Source organism: Sceloporus undulatus, chromosome 8 (genome assembly GCF_019175285.1).
Source record: "Sceloporus undulatus isolate JIND9_A2432 ecotype Alabama chromosome 8, SceUnd_v1.1, whole genome shotgun sequence".
NCBI classification, from domain to species: domain Eukaryota; kingdom Metazoa; phylum Chordata; class Lepidosauria; order Squamata; family Phrynosomatidae; genus Sceloporus; species Sceloporus undulatus.
Window position 1 is genome coordinate 3416079 of NC_056529.1, and position 16280 is coordinate 3432358.

The 16280-nt window shown below is 40.3% G+C and overlaps 1 protein-coding gene across 1 annotated transcript in view; it reads right to left on the reverse strand.

Moving 5' to 3' along the window:
* NLRC5 (NLR family CARD domain containing 5) overlaps positions 1-16280 on the reverse strand; it is a 37709-nt gene that overhangs the window by 10269 nt on the left and 11160 nt on the right. The window contains exons 13-34 of the mRNA XM_042437764.1: positions 15709-15792; positions 15540-15623; positions 14941-15030; positions 14615-14680; positions 13909-13980; positions 12476-12562; positions 11823-11906; positions 9928-10017; positions 8930-8977; positions 8295-8351; positions 7554-7637; positions 6764-6847; positions 5927-6016; positions 5262-5324; positions 4322-4405; positions 3502-3585; positions 2862-2951; positions 2326-2391; positions 1827-1910; positions 1632-1715; positions 1200-1286; positions 847-921 (exon numbers count right to left, since the gene is read on the reverse strand). Of these exons, the coding sequence (XP_042293698.1) occupies positions 847-921; positions 1200-1286; positions 1632-1715; positions 1827-1910; positions 2326-2391; positions 2862-2951; positions 3502-3585; positions 4322-4405; positions 5262-5324; positions 5927-6016; positions 6764-6847; positions 7554-7637; positions 8295-8351; positions 8930-8977; positions 9928-10017; positions 11823-11906; positions 12476-12562; positions 13909-13980; positions 14615-14680; positions 14941-15030; positions 15540-15623; positions 15709-15792 (1737 nt within the window). The remainder of the gene's footprint in view (positions 1-846; positions 922-1199; positions 1287-1631; positions 1716-1826; positions 1911-2325; positions 2392-2861; positions 2952-3501; positions 3586-4321; positions 4406-5261; positions 5325-5926; positions 6017-6763; positions 6848-7553; positions 7638-8294; positions 8352-8929; positions 8978-9927; positions 10018-11822; positions 11907-12475; positions 12563-13908; positions 13981-14614; positions 14681-14940; positions 15031-15539; positions 15624-15708; positions 15793-16280) is intronic.

Below are 16280 nucleotides of genomic sequence, written 5' to 3' on the forward strand. Positions count from 1 at the left end.
GCGCAAGCCATGTTGACAGGAGTGGCGCATCTGCTCTGGGTTTTCGTCTGGACTTTTAAAATGTTCTGTTGTCTTCAGCTGACCTATATTTCAACTCCTATTTAAAGTATTCTAATGGTATTTTCTTATTTAATGGTATAATAGTGTTAAATCATTTTAGTACTGTGAATAATTTAATCTCATTTCAACATTCACCTTTTGGTACGTTTTGGCTGTATTTGTGTTTTTAAACTGTCAGCCACCTCAAATCCCAAACTTAGATGAAAGGTGGGAATATTAGTAGTATTAGTAGTAATACTGTACTACTTTTGGGAGAAAGGTGGGCAATAATAATAATAATAATAATAATAATAATAATAATAATAATAATATAGTGCTGGATATAAATCACAGAATCATAGTTATATAAATTCATTTGTTACTTGTAAAAAATACATTTATATTTAAATGCAGTCCTATATTGAAGGATTTTAGGGCAGTATATATACAATAAAAATCAGCTTAGAACCACTGAAAACAATAAAAATAATGATAAAAGGCCATTATTGAACCATTTAACACTTAAAACAAAGTAATTTAAAACCAGTTGAAACAATTTAAAATAACGTAAAACTTAACAGATGTGCAAATCGGATAATATCAATTAGACCTGGAAGGATTAATACTGTAAAAAGCCACCCTTTTTAATTGGTGCCAGAATGACACTAAAGTTGGTGCCAAAGGGACCTCAATGGCAAAGTCCCACAGCAGAGAAATGATGCCGTTGTTGTTGTTGTTGTTGTTGCAGCAATGATATATATAAAAGGAGTTGCTGCTGTACCGGGAAAAAGGGAATGACTTTCTCACCTGCTGACCACAGACTCCACTTTTTCCACCCGATGAAGAAATTCTTGTTCCACTGCAAAGAGAGTGCCATCTTTCCTATTGCAAACAAATGAAAGGAAAATTAAACAGGCTGAAATGCGCCTTTATACACACACATTGCTCCACTACAATCTGACAACAGAGATCCATTAGATCTCCTAATGTACCATTATGCCTTTTCAGTTAATTGCCTTTATCATTATGTAAAGGGATCTTGTAGCACCTTTCAGACTAACTGAATAAAAGAATTTGATGCCACAAGGCAGCTTTCATAGACGTGAGACTAATGTATCCTAGTGCTTAATTAATTTTTTTCCCTTGATGGATCCCATTACTTGATGGCTGTGATGTTTCCTTGCGCTTCGGTTGCCAACGTCAGGAGAGCAGAGATGCTTTCGCCTTTCACCCATGGCTCTTCGATGCTGCAACGCAAAGCACAGCCATCTTATGCTTCGACATAATGCATTTTCCCCTCCAGACATGAGACCTTAAGTTGCAGCACAGTCCTATTTACTCAGAAGCAAATCCTGACTACATTCAGCAAGGTTTATTTCAAAGTAAGGATTTTAAAGAGCCAACATGGCATAGAAATTTGGGTTTGGGGCTATGACTTTGGAGACCAGCATTCGGCATTGGAAACCCACTGGTCAAGTCACATACTCTCAGCCTCAGGGGCAAGTAATGCCAAAACTCCCACAAATCTTTCCAAGAAAACCCTGTGATAATTTCACCCGAAGGCACACAACAACAAATTTAACAATGCGTACCTTATTCTTAGTGTGCCGTTCGGTGTCCTTAAGGACCTGAACAGACCTTCCGCATTGTTGAGCACCAAGCCGTTGTTGGTGGACCTAACAACGAAGAAGATAAAACGTGAGAGGGAATACCTTACACAGTTCTTAAGTAACTTCTTTTCCACCAGTTTGGAAAAGTTACTACGGCAGAAGCCGCAAAAAACCCACGTGAAATCGTTCAGGGAGACACACTTTCCCAGCTCAGCGGACAACTGTGCCAGATGTTCTGCTTGGAAGTTGCATTGCTTTAGCCTGGAAAGAAAGAAAGAAAGAAAGAAAGAAAGAAAGAAAGAAAGAAAGAAAGGATATACATCTTTGAAATAAAATAAATATAAATAAAATGGAAGCCAGCAATTTGAATTTCGCAAAGTCCATCTCAGAAGGAAACTTTCTGGCCAAAAGAAGATGGCAGCCAGCTTTTTGCCAGGCCTTCGGTTTGTTCCCACAAATTAATTTCAATCTGCTTGAAATAAGGATGAATTAAAACGGCTCGTTCCAAAGTAAATGGCCCGTGTAATTTTGCTACATCCCTTAGGAAAGCCTTAATTATTATACATTCATTTATTTTTCTAGCACTTCTTTCACAGCATTTAGTTTGGGAATTGCCAGGTTAGAGAAAACCTTCAAGAGCTCAGTGGGAGTAGAATAATAATAAACTAATAACTACCTTAGGATTTTGGAAGGTTTTGCATCCCTCGCTAATGTGATAAGCAGCATTTCTGCAGAGTGCAAACTGGAAAAGAAAAAAGAATATTGCTTTAGAGAAAATAAAAATGGATGGAGGATGTTTCTTTGAAAGACAGATCTGCATCTGAGGCTGCATCTGCACCACAGAAATAATCCAATTTGGCACCACTTTAACAGCCATGGCTCAATACTATGGAATTCAGGGATTTGTAACAGAGGTCTGATGCCACAACAAACTACAAATACCAGGGTTTCATAGCATTGAGACTTTCCTCTAATCATCATTATCATCATCATCATCATCATCATCATTATATCTCCCACCTTTGCAGTTTTAAATTCTTATCATTTCCTGATTATATATCAATAGTTTGACTAATAGCGAATATACAGTCTTCAAATCTCCAATGAATGACCCACCTATGCCCAGCTCCTTCTCATGCATGCTTCTCATCCATGCGCCAATTCATTCCAAAATATAGGGAGGTGAAAACACATAGCTGCAAGCAACCATACCTTGCGTGAACTTCAGCAACGTTTTGGGACGCGGTGAAGATGCTGATGAGATGGAGGACCCCGTCGTGTGAGATCTGGTTGTGGCTGATTCTACACAAAAGGAGAAAAATGTTGTCAATTGTGAAGGTGACTTTCCCCCCCTCCAGTTTTGGCCTTTTCTCCTTCCTTTGAGACGAATCTTGTTGCAACTGATTCCCCTGCTTCGCTTCAGTGCGCGTTTCCACCACCTTCTACCAGTTAAATATTTTATTCTATTTAAATTATTTTAGGGATATTTTAATCATGTAATGCTGTTCTTTTAGATTGTACGTCGCTTGGCAGGTTTTAATTTCCCCCCTTATTTTATTTGACCCTTATTGTGTAAAGCGCTATGCACAGCACTCTATAAAGACATGTTAATACTAATACTAATACTAATATTAATTTTCTCTCATGGAGGAGTGGTAAAATGTGGACAGCTGTCTATTTGAAGGGGAAAGTATGTTTGTTCCTGAAAAGGATGTGGGTTGTCCCAAATACCCAGACATGCAATGAAAGAGAGGAACCTGAGATGTAGGTAGGTTAGATGGGACATGTCCCTCTCAAATCCCACTGGAGCACCTCTGGATCTTGGGCCCAGGACTCAAGTGTAGGCACTTACTTTAAAAGGCATGAGACCTGGGTTTCAGGCAAGTGTTCCAAGAGAAACTGCAGCCCTTTGTTGCCAAGATGGTTCCCAGAAAGGCTGAAAAGGAGAAATGTAGAGTCCATGAAATTCCACTGGGGTCTGATTCCCACTAGCTTTTAAACCGGATCGCAAATCAGTTTGAACCAGTTTATATGACCCTGATTCACACTTGAACTGAATCACTGAAACAATTTGGAGAGAGAAGCCATGCGCCAGACCCATTTAACCTGCGTCTTTTTGACGCTGATTTTTTCTGAGTCTTTTTGGATAAATTGATACCACGCAAGTGTGAACCAGATGTGGATCGGATTTAAATGTGCCCTTTAGCTGGCTGGAGTGGGTCCATTTTGAACTGATTAATTCGTCAATATGAACCACAAGTGGGTTGTTTTATTTTATTTTGCAGCCAGAAAATGCAATCGGGGCAAATGCAGTGTGAACCATGCTCCGCTGCTGAACCAATCCATCGATTTGGATTGCAAAGCGATTTATTTGTAAGTGGGAATGAGGCCAGTGTTTGTGAATGCAAAGCTGCATCGCATTTCCACTTCAGAGTTTCCATAGCTAGTAAAAGTGACCAGCTGAGCATTAGAAAACTTGGAGAAGTCATGTGCTGGAGAAAAGTGTGTGAATGCAAGAACTGCTACTCTTTTATTCTTCCTGGTGAGTCTTCCGGACTGTTGGGAAGCCCCCTTCTTTCTTTGTCCAAGAAACAAATGATCAGAAATAGTCTTGTTCCAATTTATGTTTGCAAGGACATAACATCAACAACAACAACAGAGATCTCACTTACTCCAGCTCTGCAAGGCGATTACACTTCTTGAAGACAACACACAGCTCCTTGAGACCATCTTGGCCAATGCCACAGTCTGTCAACCTGGTGGAGAAGAGGAAAAGAAGAAAGCAAGAAACAGGGGTTACTGACAGCCTTAACTAGAGTAGACCCATTACATCAATGGCATTGACTCCAACTCTAGTTAGGATTAACATCTAGATTTTGTGGCCCTTGGCTGCTTGGAGCTGGCAGATCATGGGTAGCATGCTATTACAGTATTGATATGCGTGCATGAATGTCTCTTTTTGGATGGGGCTCAGAGGGATATTCTCAAGTCCCTTTGGCCCTGTGTCAAGCTTTCCAACAATAGGTCTTCATCCCCTGGAGGAACGGCTGTCACTTACCCATGGAAGGGATCAGAGTAGAAAAGCGATTCAAATACATTGTGAAGTTGGAGGCTTTCATGGCCAGCATCCATAGGTTTTTGTGGGGGCTCTGTAGCCATGTTTTAGAAGAGTTTGTTCCTGACGTTTCGTAAACATCTGTGGCTGGCATCATCAGAGAATGCTGGCATGGAAGAAAGTGGGGTATATAATCACTTCCATGCCAGCAACCTCTGAAGATGCCAGCCACAGATGCTGATGAAACATCAGGAATAAACTCTTCTAGAACATGGCCAGATAACCCCAAAAACCCACAAAAATCTATGATCCATATAGAGTCAGCCCTCTGTATCCATGGATTCTGCATCTATGGCTTCTAACATCCATGGCTTGAACGTAATTTTTTTTAAAATCCTAAAAAAGAGCAAACCTTGACTTTGCCACTTTCTATAAGGGACATCATTTTATTAGGCTATGGTATATAATGGGATTTCCCCCTCTCTGCATTTTAAAAGCAGCATGGCTGAAGGAAGGCAAAATTGTAATGAAGCAAAGATGATTGCGTCTGCACTTACCTGCAGGATGCTTCTTGGCTCTCTGGAATTTCCATAAAACGCAAAAAGGCATTTTTCTTGGATCTAAAAAATTTTAAAAGGGGGAAAAATATTCATTTGAATGCTCTATGGTTTGATCTTGTCAGGAGACATGGAGAGTTATCCCAAACCTACTTGCTGTCTGACTATGTCCAGTTTCCATTCTGTCGGGTACAGTGAGATTTTATTATTCATTTATTCATTTTATTACTGTATTTAATTTACTGATGCAAAAATCCCTGCACATTATGTAAAGCAGCAGTGGGTTTCAAAAATGCAAAGAATGCTTGTGAATTTGCTCATTTCCAATGAAAAGGGGCATGTTACAACCAGACATCAAGAAAATGGAGAGCTGTTATGATATTTTTCACATTTGGGGTTCTTTTTTGGCTGCGCAAAAAAATTACCATTTGCATTTCTTTACCCTGAATAACTACATATTAAATGTACCATGCCTTTGTCTCTCAAAAAGAAAGAGGAAAAAGAAGTTTTAAGGGGTTTCACAGTTTCTCCTTGTCATGATACAACTGGTATTATGGGGATCAGTTCCTATTTGGAGATACAACTGGTATCATGATCTCCAAATAGGAACCAATCCCCATTCGGATCGGTCCTTAGTTCTGTTATCAGGCTTTTAAACCTCTTACCTGACTTCCACGTCGCAGGTTCTCTTGCAGAGATAAAGTGAGCTGACAAGCAAGCAAAGGCTTTGGGGGGAAAAACTGTTTTCTCCGATGCTGCAAAAGGGAAGGAAAGATGCAGAGACATCAAAAATCTGAGTCTGTAACAAGGTTTGGCAATGGATCAGAACTGCTAATGGTGGATAAAGAACATAAGAACAGTATCATTCAAAATCCATCCAGGTTTAAGCGTCAGGAAAACCTTTATCCAGTGGAGCTTTGAAAGCTTGCAACATGTATAATGTGCATTTTGGTTGGTCCAATGAAGATGCCACTGTTTTGTGTGTTTTGGATGATTCTATATTTTGCTATATAGCCAACACTGGATATGTTTGATAAGAACATCCACACTGGACCAAATCCCTACTTCAGCCTGTATTCTGTTTGTTTTGTAAAAGAGGTTTCTTGCTTGCATTGATTTTTACAGTTTTGCCCCACGCTCTCCATTAAACCTTCTAGAGCAGCTGAGAGGTTTTGTAATATGTTTTGTAATATGGAAGTCTCCGCCTCAAGGCTTACAATCTAAAATATGGTACGACTCTCATGTCTATAAATTCAATATCTCCATTTTCACGTATCCACATCTGAAAAAAATAGTATTATGCCTCCTTATCTTTTCTTCTGCACCATGCATAATTTTATGCAACTCCGTCAAATGAATCTGTGAAGCAGCCTTGCAAGGGGTTTAGATCAATCGTCTATCTCACCCAAAATTATCCGCTCTGAGCAGCAACGGCTCTTAAGGATCCTAGCAGAGCTCTTTTTCCCAACCCTGTCCTTAAGATGGACACTTCTAAGACTCACCGTAAGAGCTTCAGGTTTTTGAGGTGGGGCAGGAACGCCAGCAGTTGTTCAATTTCTCGATCTTGCAACACATTCCCAGATAAGCTGCACAGTCAGGATGGAAACTTTTGAACAAAGATTACATTCAAAGCACCGCATATATTCAACTATAAGTCAACCTCATGTGTAAGTCAAGGGGAGGTGGAGGCCAAAATAAAGGATTTTGATATGACCCATGGATATGTCATGGGCAAAACATAGGGCCATGTAACAAAGGACGTAAATGATGAAGCAAAGGAAAACGATGCCAATGGACATACAAAATTCCAGCAGGCATAATTGTTTGTGCCCACACTAAAGGCTGGATGGATGAGAGAGTAGAGAGGATTGGCGTTTCTTTTAGATGCATCTCTCATCAGGGGATTCACCCCCCCCCCATAACAGTTGAAGTGCCACACTTACAGTGACCCATGGCTAAGTCGGTCCAGGTTTTTTGGGTCAATTTTTTAAACTAAAATGTCTAGACTTATACATGAATATATACAGTGCCTCCCTTTGATCCAGGCACTATGCTCCTAGGCTGCAGCAGTAGGAGCATAATGTCCAGTTCATGTGAAGCTGTACTGCCCTTCTGTTCTGCTTTAGTCATCTTCCAGTGTCAAAAGGGAAAGTGGGTTAATTATTATTATATTAATTATTATTAATTATTATTATTATCTGGAGAGGAAGGACACCTTTCCCTTAATGCCCAAGCCTGATGCTCTCCTTGTCAGTCCCACACGCAGACAGCATCGAAGAGCGCAGCGCTTACTTGATCTCCGTCAAGCTGGAGCACGTGACCAGGATCCGAAAAAGCCGGTCGATATCATCTGGGCCCACGTCGCAATCTGTGAGACTGAAACACAAAGGCAAAAACTTGGCACCCGAAAGATGAAAATGTATGCACATTCAATTTTTAATCCTGTCTAATGAACTTGTCAAAGGAGGGAAGAGGATAAGTTGACGGATAGTCTGCAACGACGTTCTTTTATTCATGAATATGTAACATCACTGGAATGTAAAGCACTAGAGACCAGTGAGATTTTTTCTCTTCTGTAAGTAGACTATGTAATGTCATCCACAGGTTTTGGATACACCCCAACCACAACTAAATGAAGGCCTGGCTACTGATACTGTGGATATATGTGTATGTGACCTATATCTGAAATAGCTGAAATGGTCCTCTCTTTGGAGAAGGAAAGAAAATAATTTCTAGAACATGGCCACATAGCCCAAAAAACCCACTATGGATGCCAGCCATGAAAGCCTTCGACTTCACAAAGAAAATAATGTCCCTCTAATTTCACATTCTTCATAAGGACTAGCAAAATTGTGAGGATGGAGAGGCAAGGGGTGAAAGGATTCTAGTTAGTGCAAGAGAGGACCCAGCAAGGTTGTTTCGGGACAAATAAAATATCTGCAATGCACCCACAACCTGCGCTGAACGGACCACTATGTGTGCGTCTGCATAATCCTTGGACAACGCCAAAGAAAGAGGGAAATGGCTTCTTACCTAAAGCAGCGGCCATACTCTGCAGGTTGCAACAGCTCTCCTTCATGTTCCCTGCAACTTTGAAGAATCAAAAGATAATCCACCGTTTAGTTGGCAGACATGCATGCTTGGATTAGCTTTCTGAAATTCACCGACTCCGGATTTTGAAATTGAAATGGCCTGCTCTTGTTTATGAAGTCAAGCCCATAGAGAGTGAATTTCTACATTTTACAAAAAGTGTTGTTCGTTGCAGCCTTCGGTTCATTTATGCTACAGATGGGGAAAAGTGCAGGTTTTGGGCACACTTTTGTGGCCCTTGAACCACTCGGCCAGAGCCCAAATACCTAAATGCCCAGTTCAGAATGGGACCATTAACACATTCTAAGTCTATCATTGCATAAGTGGACCTTTAGGTATTGGTGGTCTATCAGCTATGAGATCCAGGTTTAACGTCCCGCTGAGCCAGAGAAGTAAAATCCAGAGCGAAGCCCTCAGCCCATTGACATGGGAGTCACCAGGGACCACTGGAAATTATCCTGGTTAAACCGATTCTCCTTTGGAGATGCTAAGATATGAACTTGAGATGCTTGACATGCAGCCCATATTCTCTTATGACTCTGTCATGGCCCTTAGCCTCAAGTAAGATGCATTTTTACCTGATTTTTTCCCCAAAGGTTAAACGAACGGTCTGGCTGCTTCTCAAACTGTAATGAGAAATGAGAGAAGTGAGGAAAAAACTGTGAACCGATGAAGGAATTCTATTATAACACTCCTCCCAATTTGTACTGTGATCCACCGCAATGTCTGATAACATTTTAATTGTCACAGATCCATCCTAACCAAACTTAAGATTTATAGTCTGGTAAATTCGGACATCTGACTTGGTTATGTCTGATAACATTTTAATTGTCTGATAACATTTTAATTGTCACGGATCTATCCTCACCAAATTTAGGATTTACAGGGGAGGAAAGGAATAACTGTGATATTACGTATATTGTGAATTGCATGGATTGCATGGATTTTTAATTGTAAGTCGCCTTGGCTGGCTTTTGACAAAGAGGTGGGGTAAAAATAAAGCGATGATGATGATGATGATGATGATGATGATGATGATGATGATGATGATGATGATGATGATGATGTCTGGCACCTGGCTTGTATATTGATTTTATTTGAAATGAAACCTCATGATATAGCATACTCTCTGACTGCCCCAGTTTGACTGGGACAGTTCCAATTAATCCTCTGCCAGCCCAATTTTTTCAGCTGCTTTTAAAAGGTCCCACTTTCTCTCTTCCTCCCACTTTCTCCCTTTGTTTTGAGTCTATTGCAATGGCTGCAAACTGTGTTCAAAATGCAAAAATAGTTTGCTCTCCATTAACTCAGCAGAGGATGGAGTCTTGCTCTTCCCTGTAAACTCAGGCAAAAGCAAACTGCTGCAGCCTCTCCTGGATTGTGTCTTCTTCCTCATTAATAACTTTTGCAATCTTGGTCACACTCTGGTGTTGCATAGCCACACATGGTCAGACTTCCACCTGTGAAATCTTGGAGGATCTGATATAGGGCAGGATATAAATTTAGATTTTTTTAAAAAATTAATTAATAATAATAAATAATAATAAAGCATGGTTAAACTGGTTCATAGCCGTACCTCAGTTGCATCGAGGTCATATGTTTCAAGGAAGAGAAGGATTCTACCAAGCGGAAAGCTCCCTCCAAAGACAGGCGGTTGCCATCCAGCCTAGAAGCAGAAAAAGCAACAATGCTGCCATCTCCAGGAATATAAGTACAATTCATTTGTGCACAAGAACAATCCAGGGTCAGACAAGGCGAATTCCTTGGCCTTGTTCCCACTTGCATTTAAACTGGTTTGGGATTTGCCTTCGCTCCATGTTGGTAAATCAATTCCAAACGGTCCTTCATTCCCACTATGAAAGTGGATCTTCTCATTATCCCCTAGTGTGCATCATCAGTGACATAAGTAGCAGCCCAGCTTAGCAACTATATATATATATATATATATATATATATATATATATATATATGATATGTTGTTCCGGATCCCCTTATGAAAATGGAGTTTTGCATATATTCAAGCCCCATTGGCTTGAATATGGGCACGGGTGCATGAAAGTGCGCAGGTGCATGCCACGGGCGCATACCCCATTCATTCTCCCTCCATTTGTCCCTTGCGCATAACTGAGGAACGTGAGTCCAAAGACCACAAGAACGGAGGGAGGACTGTTTATATATTTTAAAATAATTTGATAGAAGATTCAGTTCATTGGTTTTGCAACTAGTTGCCTCACTAATTGCAAGTACACGCATCCTTCCATATTTGCGGCTTTGATATTTGTGGCTTTGATTAATCACGGATTTGATTAATACGTTCTCTCTAGGAATATCTAGGTCCTCCAGTGCAACTCTATGGTCAACTTTAACTAAAAGTCTCACCAAAAAACCTAGAAATTCTTAGAGAGAATACTCTACTAGGCCTTTGTAGCTCCTCCGGCGCAGTTCAGTGGTCAATGTCTGTTAGACATTGACCACAGAGTTGCGCTGAAGAGATTCCTAGAGAGGACACTCTGCTAGGCCTTTGTAGCTCCTCCAGTGCAACTTTATGGTCAGTGTCTGTTAGACGTTGACCACAGAGTTGCGCTGAAGAGATTCCTAGAGAGAATACTCTGCTAGGCCTTTGTAGCTCCTCCAGCGCAACTCTATGGTCAGTGTCTGTTAGACATTGACCACAGAATTGCGCTGAAGAGATTCCTAGAGAGGATACTCTGCTAGGCCTTTGTAGCTCCTCCAGCGCAACTCTATGGTCAGTGTCTTTTAGACATTTACCACAGAGTTGCTCTGAAGAGATTCCTAGAGAGGAAACTCTGCTAGGCCTTTGTAGCTCCTCCAGCGCAGTTCTATCTATGGTCAGTGTCTGTTAGACATTGACCACAGAGTTGCGCTGAAGAGATTTCTAGAGAGGCTACTCTGCTAGGCCTTTGTAACTCCTCCAGCGCAACTCTATGGTCAGTGTTTGTTAGACGTTGACCACAGAGTTGCGCTGAAGAGATTCCTAGAGAGGCTACTCTGCTAGGCCTTTGTAGCTCCTCCAGCGCAGTTCTATGGTCAGAGTCTGTCAGACGTTGACCACAGAGTTGCACTGGAGGACCTAGAGATTCCTAGAGAGGTGTCCTCTCCATTAAAAACATGGTGTTTTTGTTATTAGCAGTTTTTCCATATTCATGAGGTCTTGGGCCCCTAACCCTAGCAAATATGGAGGGACAAGTGTAGTTGCAAAACCAATGAATCGAATTGTCTATCAATTTTATTTATTACACACACACACACACATACACATACACACACACAGTCCTCCCTCCGTTGTCACATAAAACTGGATGCCAAGCAGAAAGTTCACAAATTTATAAGCCTAACCATCTCCGTTAGAGGCTTATTTTCTACTTGCATGGAATTTCTAAGCCCACAACCCACATAGTAAAAAAAAAGTCACTAACCAAATCTCTAAACACAAAAAAAGCCTTGACTTACGTTAGAGAACGCAATGCTTTCATTTTGGGGAGCAGCTGCGCCACTTTCAAAACGCCCAGATCGCCCAGAGAATTATTGGACAAACTGCATTTAAAAACAGAGGTAGAGGCAGAGATTATTTTTCGCATATAAACATCCCGTTACAATTATGTTTTATATTATAGTTCCACGGTCTGAACAAATCAAGCAATGTATTGTTTTCCCAAAATGGTGCCAGGTTCAAAAAGATAGAAGAAGATTCAGAGAGACGCTAGTGAATGTGAACAGATGCAACAGAGCAGGACTTGTGCATGGAAACATCTTAAGTATTTTCAGACGATAACCATCATCATCATCATCGACTGATATAATTGATGATGATGATGGTTATCATCTGAAAATACTATATATTATACATATCCTGCCATTTCTTTGGTACCTTGGGGAGGTTTGTGAAGCTTTGGAGAATCAGGGGGAAACAAACCTCTTTGGAGGATCTGAGGGTGCAAACTGAGCACATTTTGGGTGGGTTTTAGGTAAAAAATACCACCCTGAATGCATTCCAATTTTTAATATCAGTTTGGGGAACTTTGAGAAACGTCAAGGGCCACATTTTGTGGCTCACCATTTGCACTTTGTCCACCTCTGAATTGCAAAAACCAAATAAATCTTACTTTAGTTCGGAGACACCGCCGCACCTTCTCAACGCCAAACACAGTTTATTCACATCGCCTTCGTCACAGAGTTTATTGTCTGTCAAGCTGGAAGGAAAATTACAATATCATCATCATCATCATCATCATCATCATCATCATCATCATCATCATCTATTTACAGCCATAGACCAAAATATAAAGTACCATTAGTTACACCAAAAATTCATAAACCCCATAAAGCATAAAACTCATTAAACATACATACATACATACATATTTGTGTGTCTACATACAAAATCACCTATAAATAGCATATTCACCACTGTAAAGGTTTATGATTAGATTCTAGATATTCATGTCAAGGGATTATCTTTACCTTTATGTATGCTTTATATGTGTATGTTTTATGAGTTGTATGCTTTATGAATTTTTGGTGTAACTAACTGTACTTTATATTTTGGTCTAGGTCCATAAATAAATGATGAGGAGGAAACTGCAATGTTGTTTAAACCAGGTTAGTTTTGAGAGATACATGCCATAAAGATGGTAAGTAAACATTACTAGGACAGAGACAGAAATAGTACTCATTACTATTTGTTTTCTCTCCCCGACACACTAAATTAGCTTTCTCTTTGACTTTTTGGTCTTCAGTGTGTAAGGTTTTGGGGGAAAGGGGGTTAAAGCATTCAGTCATGCAGTTTTCCTTCCTCTATAGTGCCATGGCTGACTAGCCATCTAGAAAGTAGATGGCACTTTCACTATGACTATAACAGCAAGGCCAGAAAATAGGTTGGGTAGGCTCAGAATCAAACTACACTATATCTTTACTATGATCTTGCAGAAGTGTTCTCTCTCAAGTGGGGAAAGATGTCTGTTTGGCGTAACATGTTATTTCCCTTCACCTCTGTATCTCACACTTAGCGTGCTTTGCTTTGTTATCGGTCATTGGAAAGTACAACATAAGCTTAATTTGCGCGCAGCATGGAAGGGGAAACAAGTAAATCAGAAAGGGAACTACTACGCCTAGTTTGACCCTGAAAGTAGCATAGAAAGTACATGAATGACCGAGAAGCCAAAGTCATAGCAAGGAGTTTTACAATGCCGAAAGGAATTATGTTGGCCTCTTGCGTTGCCTTTCCTCTGCTGAGCTTCTGGTTAAAATAGTCTATCTGACAATTTGCTGTGCTGAATTGAGCACTGTGACAATTCATAATACTGTACAGCAGCAAAAATATTGATTATTGATCCGCAAGGAGAGGTGGAATATTAATAAATTATATTATTATTATCATCATCATCAATGATAGCTTCCTCTGAACAGAAAGCTTCCCTGCAAAAGCACAGACCTCAGCACCATTCTGCCATTGTTTCACATTTGAGACCCTTAGTGCCTGCCTTCCAACTATTTTATAACTCAGGAGTAACCCAGGAGTAAATCAACATCACCGTACCATATTTCCCTCGGTGTCGCCGTCACTTGTTGTCCATCGCAGCTTGACTGGTCCTCATCAGAAGAATAATTACTGCAAAAGAGGGGAAAGTTAAAGGAGGTGGGCAAGCTAAAAAGGGCCTCTCTAGGCATTTTGTGGTCCCCCAGTGCAACTCTATGGCCAACCTCTGGCAGAAATATAGCGCTCACCATTTCACTACTAAGTCTAGGAACATATCCCTGCAGATAGCGGTTTTGAACTGCAATTTTCCAAGTGGTTTGGCTGCCAAGTTATTTTCCTTGGATCTTGACATCAGTGGCATTCTTCATGGCAGCTGATGGTGCTCCCATGTCAGTAGTATTTTAAATCTATTCCAGATTTTAGACTGAGCTTTAGATGCTGGACTTTAAACTACGAAGATGCTTGCTAAGCCTATTTGGCACTTGAGGATCTATCCAAGGTGCTGGAATCCATTGTCAAAATAGCACAAAGAGCTTGGATAGTTCATTGCAAATTCTGACTAAAACCCAGCATTACAGCAATCTATTGCCATTGTTTGAAATGCTACAAAATGGTTTTTCCTGATGGGAAGCTGCATGGTTCTCCTTTCCCAGCCCAGGGCCTAAGCATGTCTTAAACTGACCATGATAAGACTGAGCTCTTCTTTAATATCATTGTCTGAAATGCAAGCAAGAAAAAGAAATACATATTGAGAAACCTGCCATACCTGGAATGAAGGGAGTCAAGAATACCTTCGTTGACGAACGTCAATGTTGCAGTTTGGTGATTGATGCTAAAGAAATTAAGCAGAGATTCCACAGTGTCATATTTCATTTAAATGTAACAGTGACCGATTGTTCAAAATCTACATGCGCAGCAGGCTGGGAACACTATGAATGGTGATCAACTGGGCTGAGAAACATGCATGCAAAGGCACATGCAATCTCCATGAATTCATGCTGATATATAGTATACCTATGCAGATGCACCTCAGCATATTAGGTATGCTCTTTATCTCCAATGCGTGCCTAGCAAAAATAAACCCATACTTGCCTGACATTAAGCTTCACAATGTTTGGACAAAGAGCCACAGTGTTCAGGAGGCAGAAAATGCTTTTGAGAGTCAGCCGGTTGTTGTTTAAACTGTGGAATAAAACCAAAACTACTTTAAAGAAGAAGAACACATTGACATGCCAGGAAAAAAACCCCAAATACCATAAATACCATCTTAGTAGTGTAAGGAAAGGACGCCGCAACTCAAGAATTTAAACCTACATTTTAATCTCATTTCAAATTTCAAAAAGACAAGGCAGCCACATTTTAAAAAGGGAAGGAGATGCACTTCCAGCTGAGGAAAGGTAAAGGAATATTTGTAAGAGATAAAGCCATAAATAGCTGGAGCAATGATCCAGCTGAACGCGAAGCAACTTTGGATGCTACCTAGGTCCTGTGGGACAACTTTCTCCTTCCATCTTGTAGGAAAAGAAACATCCGCAAGCAAATGCTGAGTTTAGAAAGCAGGAAATGAACCATTATAAGCCAAATAAACCAGTCTGGGTGGGTTTGGAGCCTTTGAAAATGCATTATCAATATAGATTTTAAAAATTAAGACGATCAAGACAAGAAATAGGCAGGATTTAGGAAACACAAACCTGAGAGGGCCAGAAATGCACAACTTGGGCACGCTCTGCATCAACTGGCTGCATCCTTCGTCACCGAGTTGGTTATCTGACAAACTGAGAAATCGTTCCTGGTTAAATTGGCCACATATATATATCTATCCCTCTGTTAAGAAAGAGTTTGGGAAAAGGAGGTACTTACTCAATTTCAGAAAATGGGGAGCAGCTTTGGAAAAGGTCTGCCAGGTCTTTCGCCCGCTGAGAACCAAACTGGCAATCCTGCAACCTGTGTATGCACAGAAAGATGGAAGGATTTATAACAGGTTGTGCATATAAATAAATATTATTAGTATTATTATTAGTATTATTCTATTTTAGCATCCTAGCTTGGCTGTGTCTGCATCTAAGAGGTGCATCGGAGGTACTCTTCTTTGATTTCAACACTTTTCAACCTGAAGTCAATAAAGCAGTTTTTCCCCCCCAAAGATCAATACACTATAATGTCAAAAAACCAACAGAACAATAATGACAATAATAAAGAAATAAAGCAGAAATTCCAGGGTTTCTCTGCTTAAAATAAGTAGTTTGGCGTGTTCCTTTTCAATAATAACCGTTGCATTTTGGAAGGACTATCGCTCTTATTGCTCCGGTTTGGCACACTTGTCAAAATGTTAAATTTGGCACCTGGAACAACTTTAACCAGGAGGAAGAATAGAACAACAGATTTTTTGTTTAAACAGATCGGCATACTTCATATCAATAAAAATGGTTTTT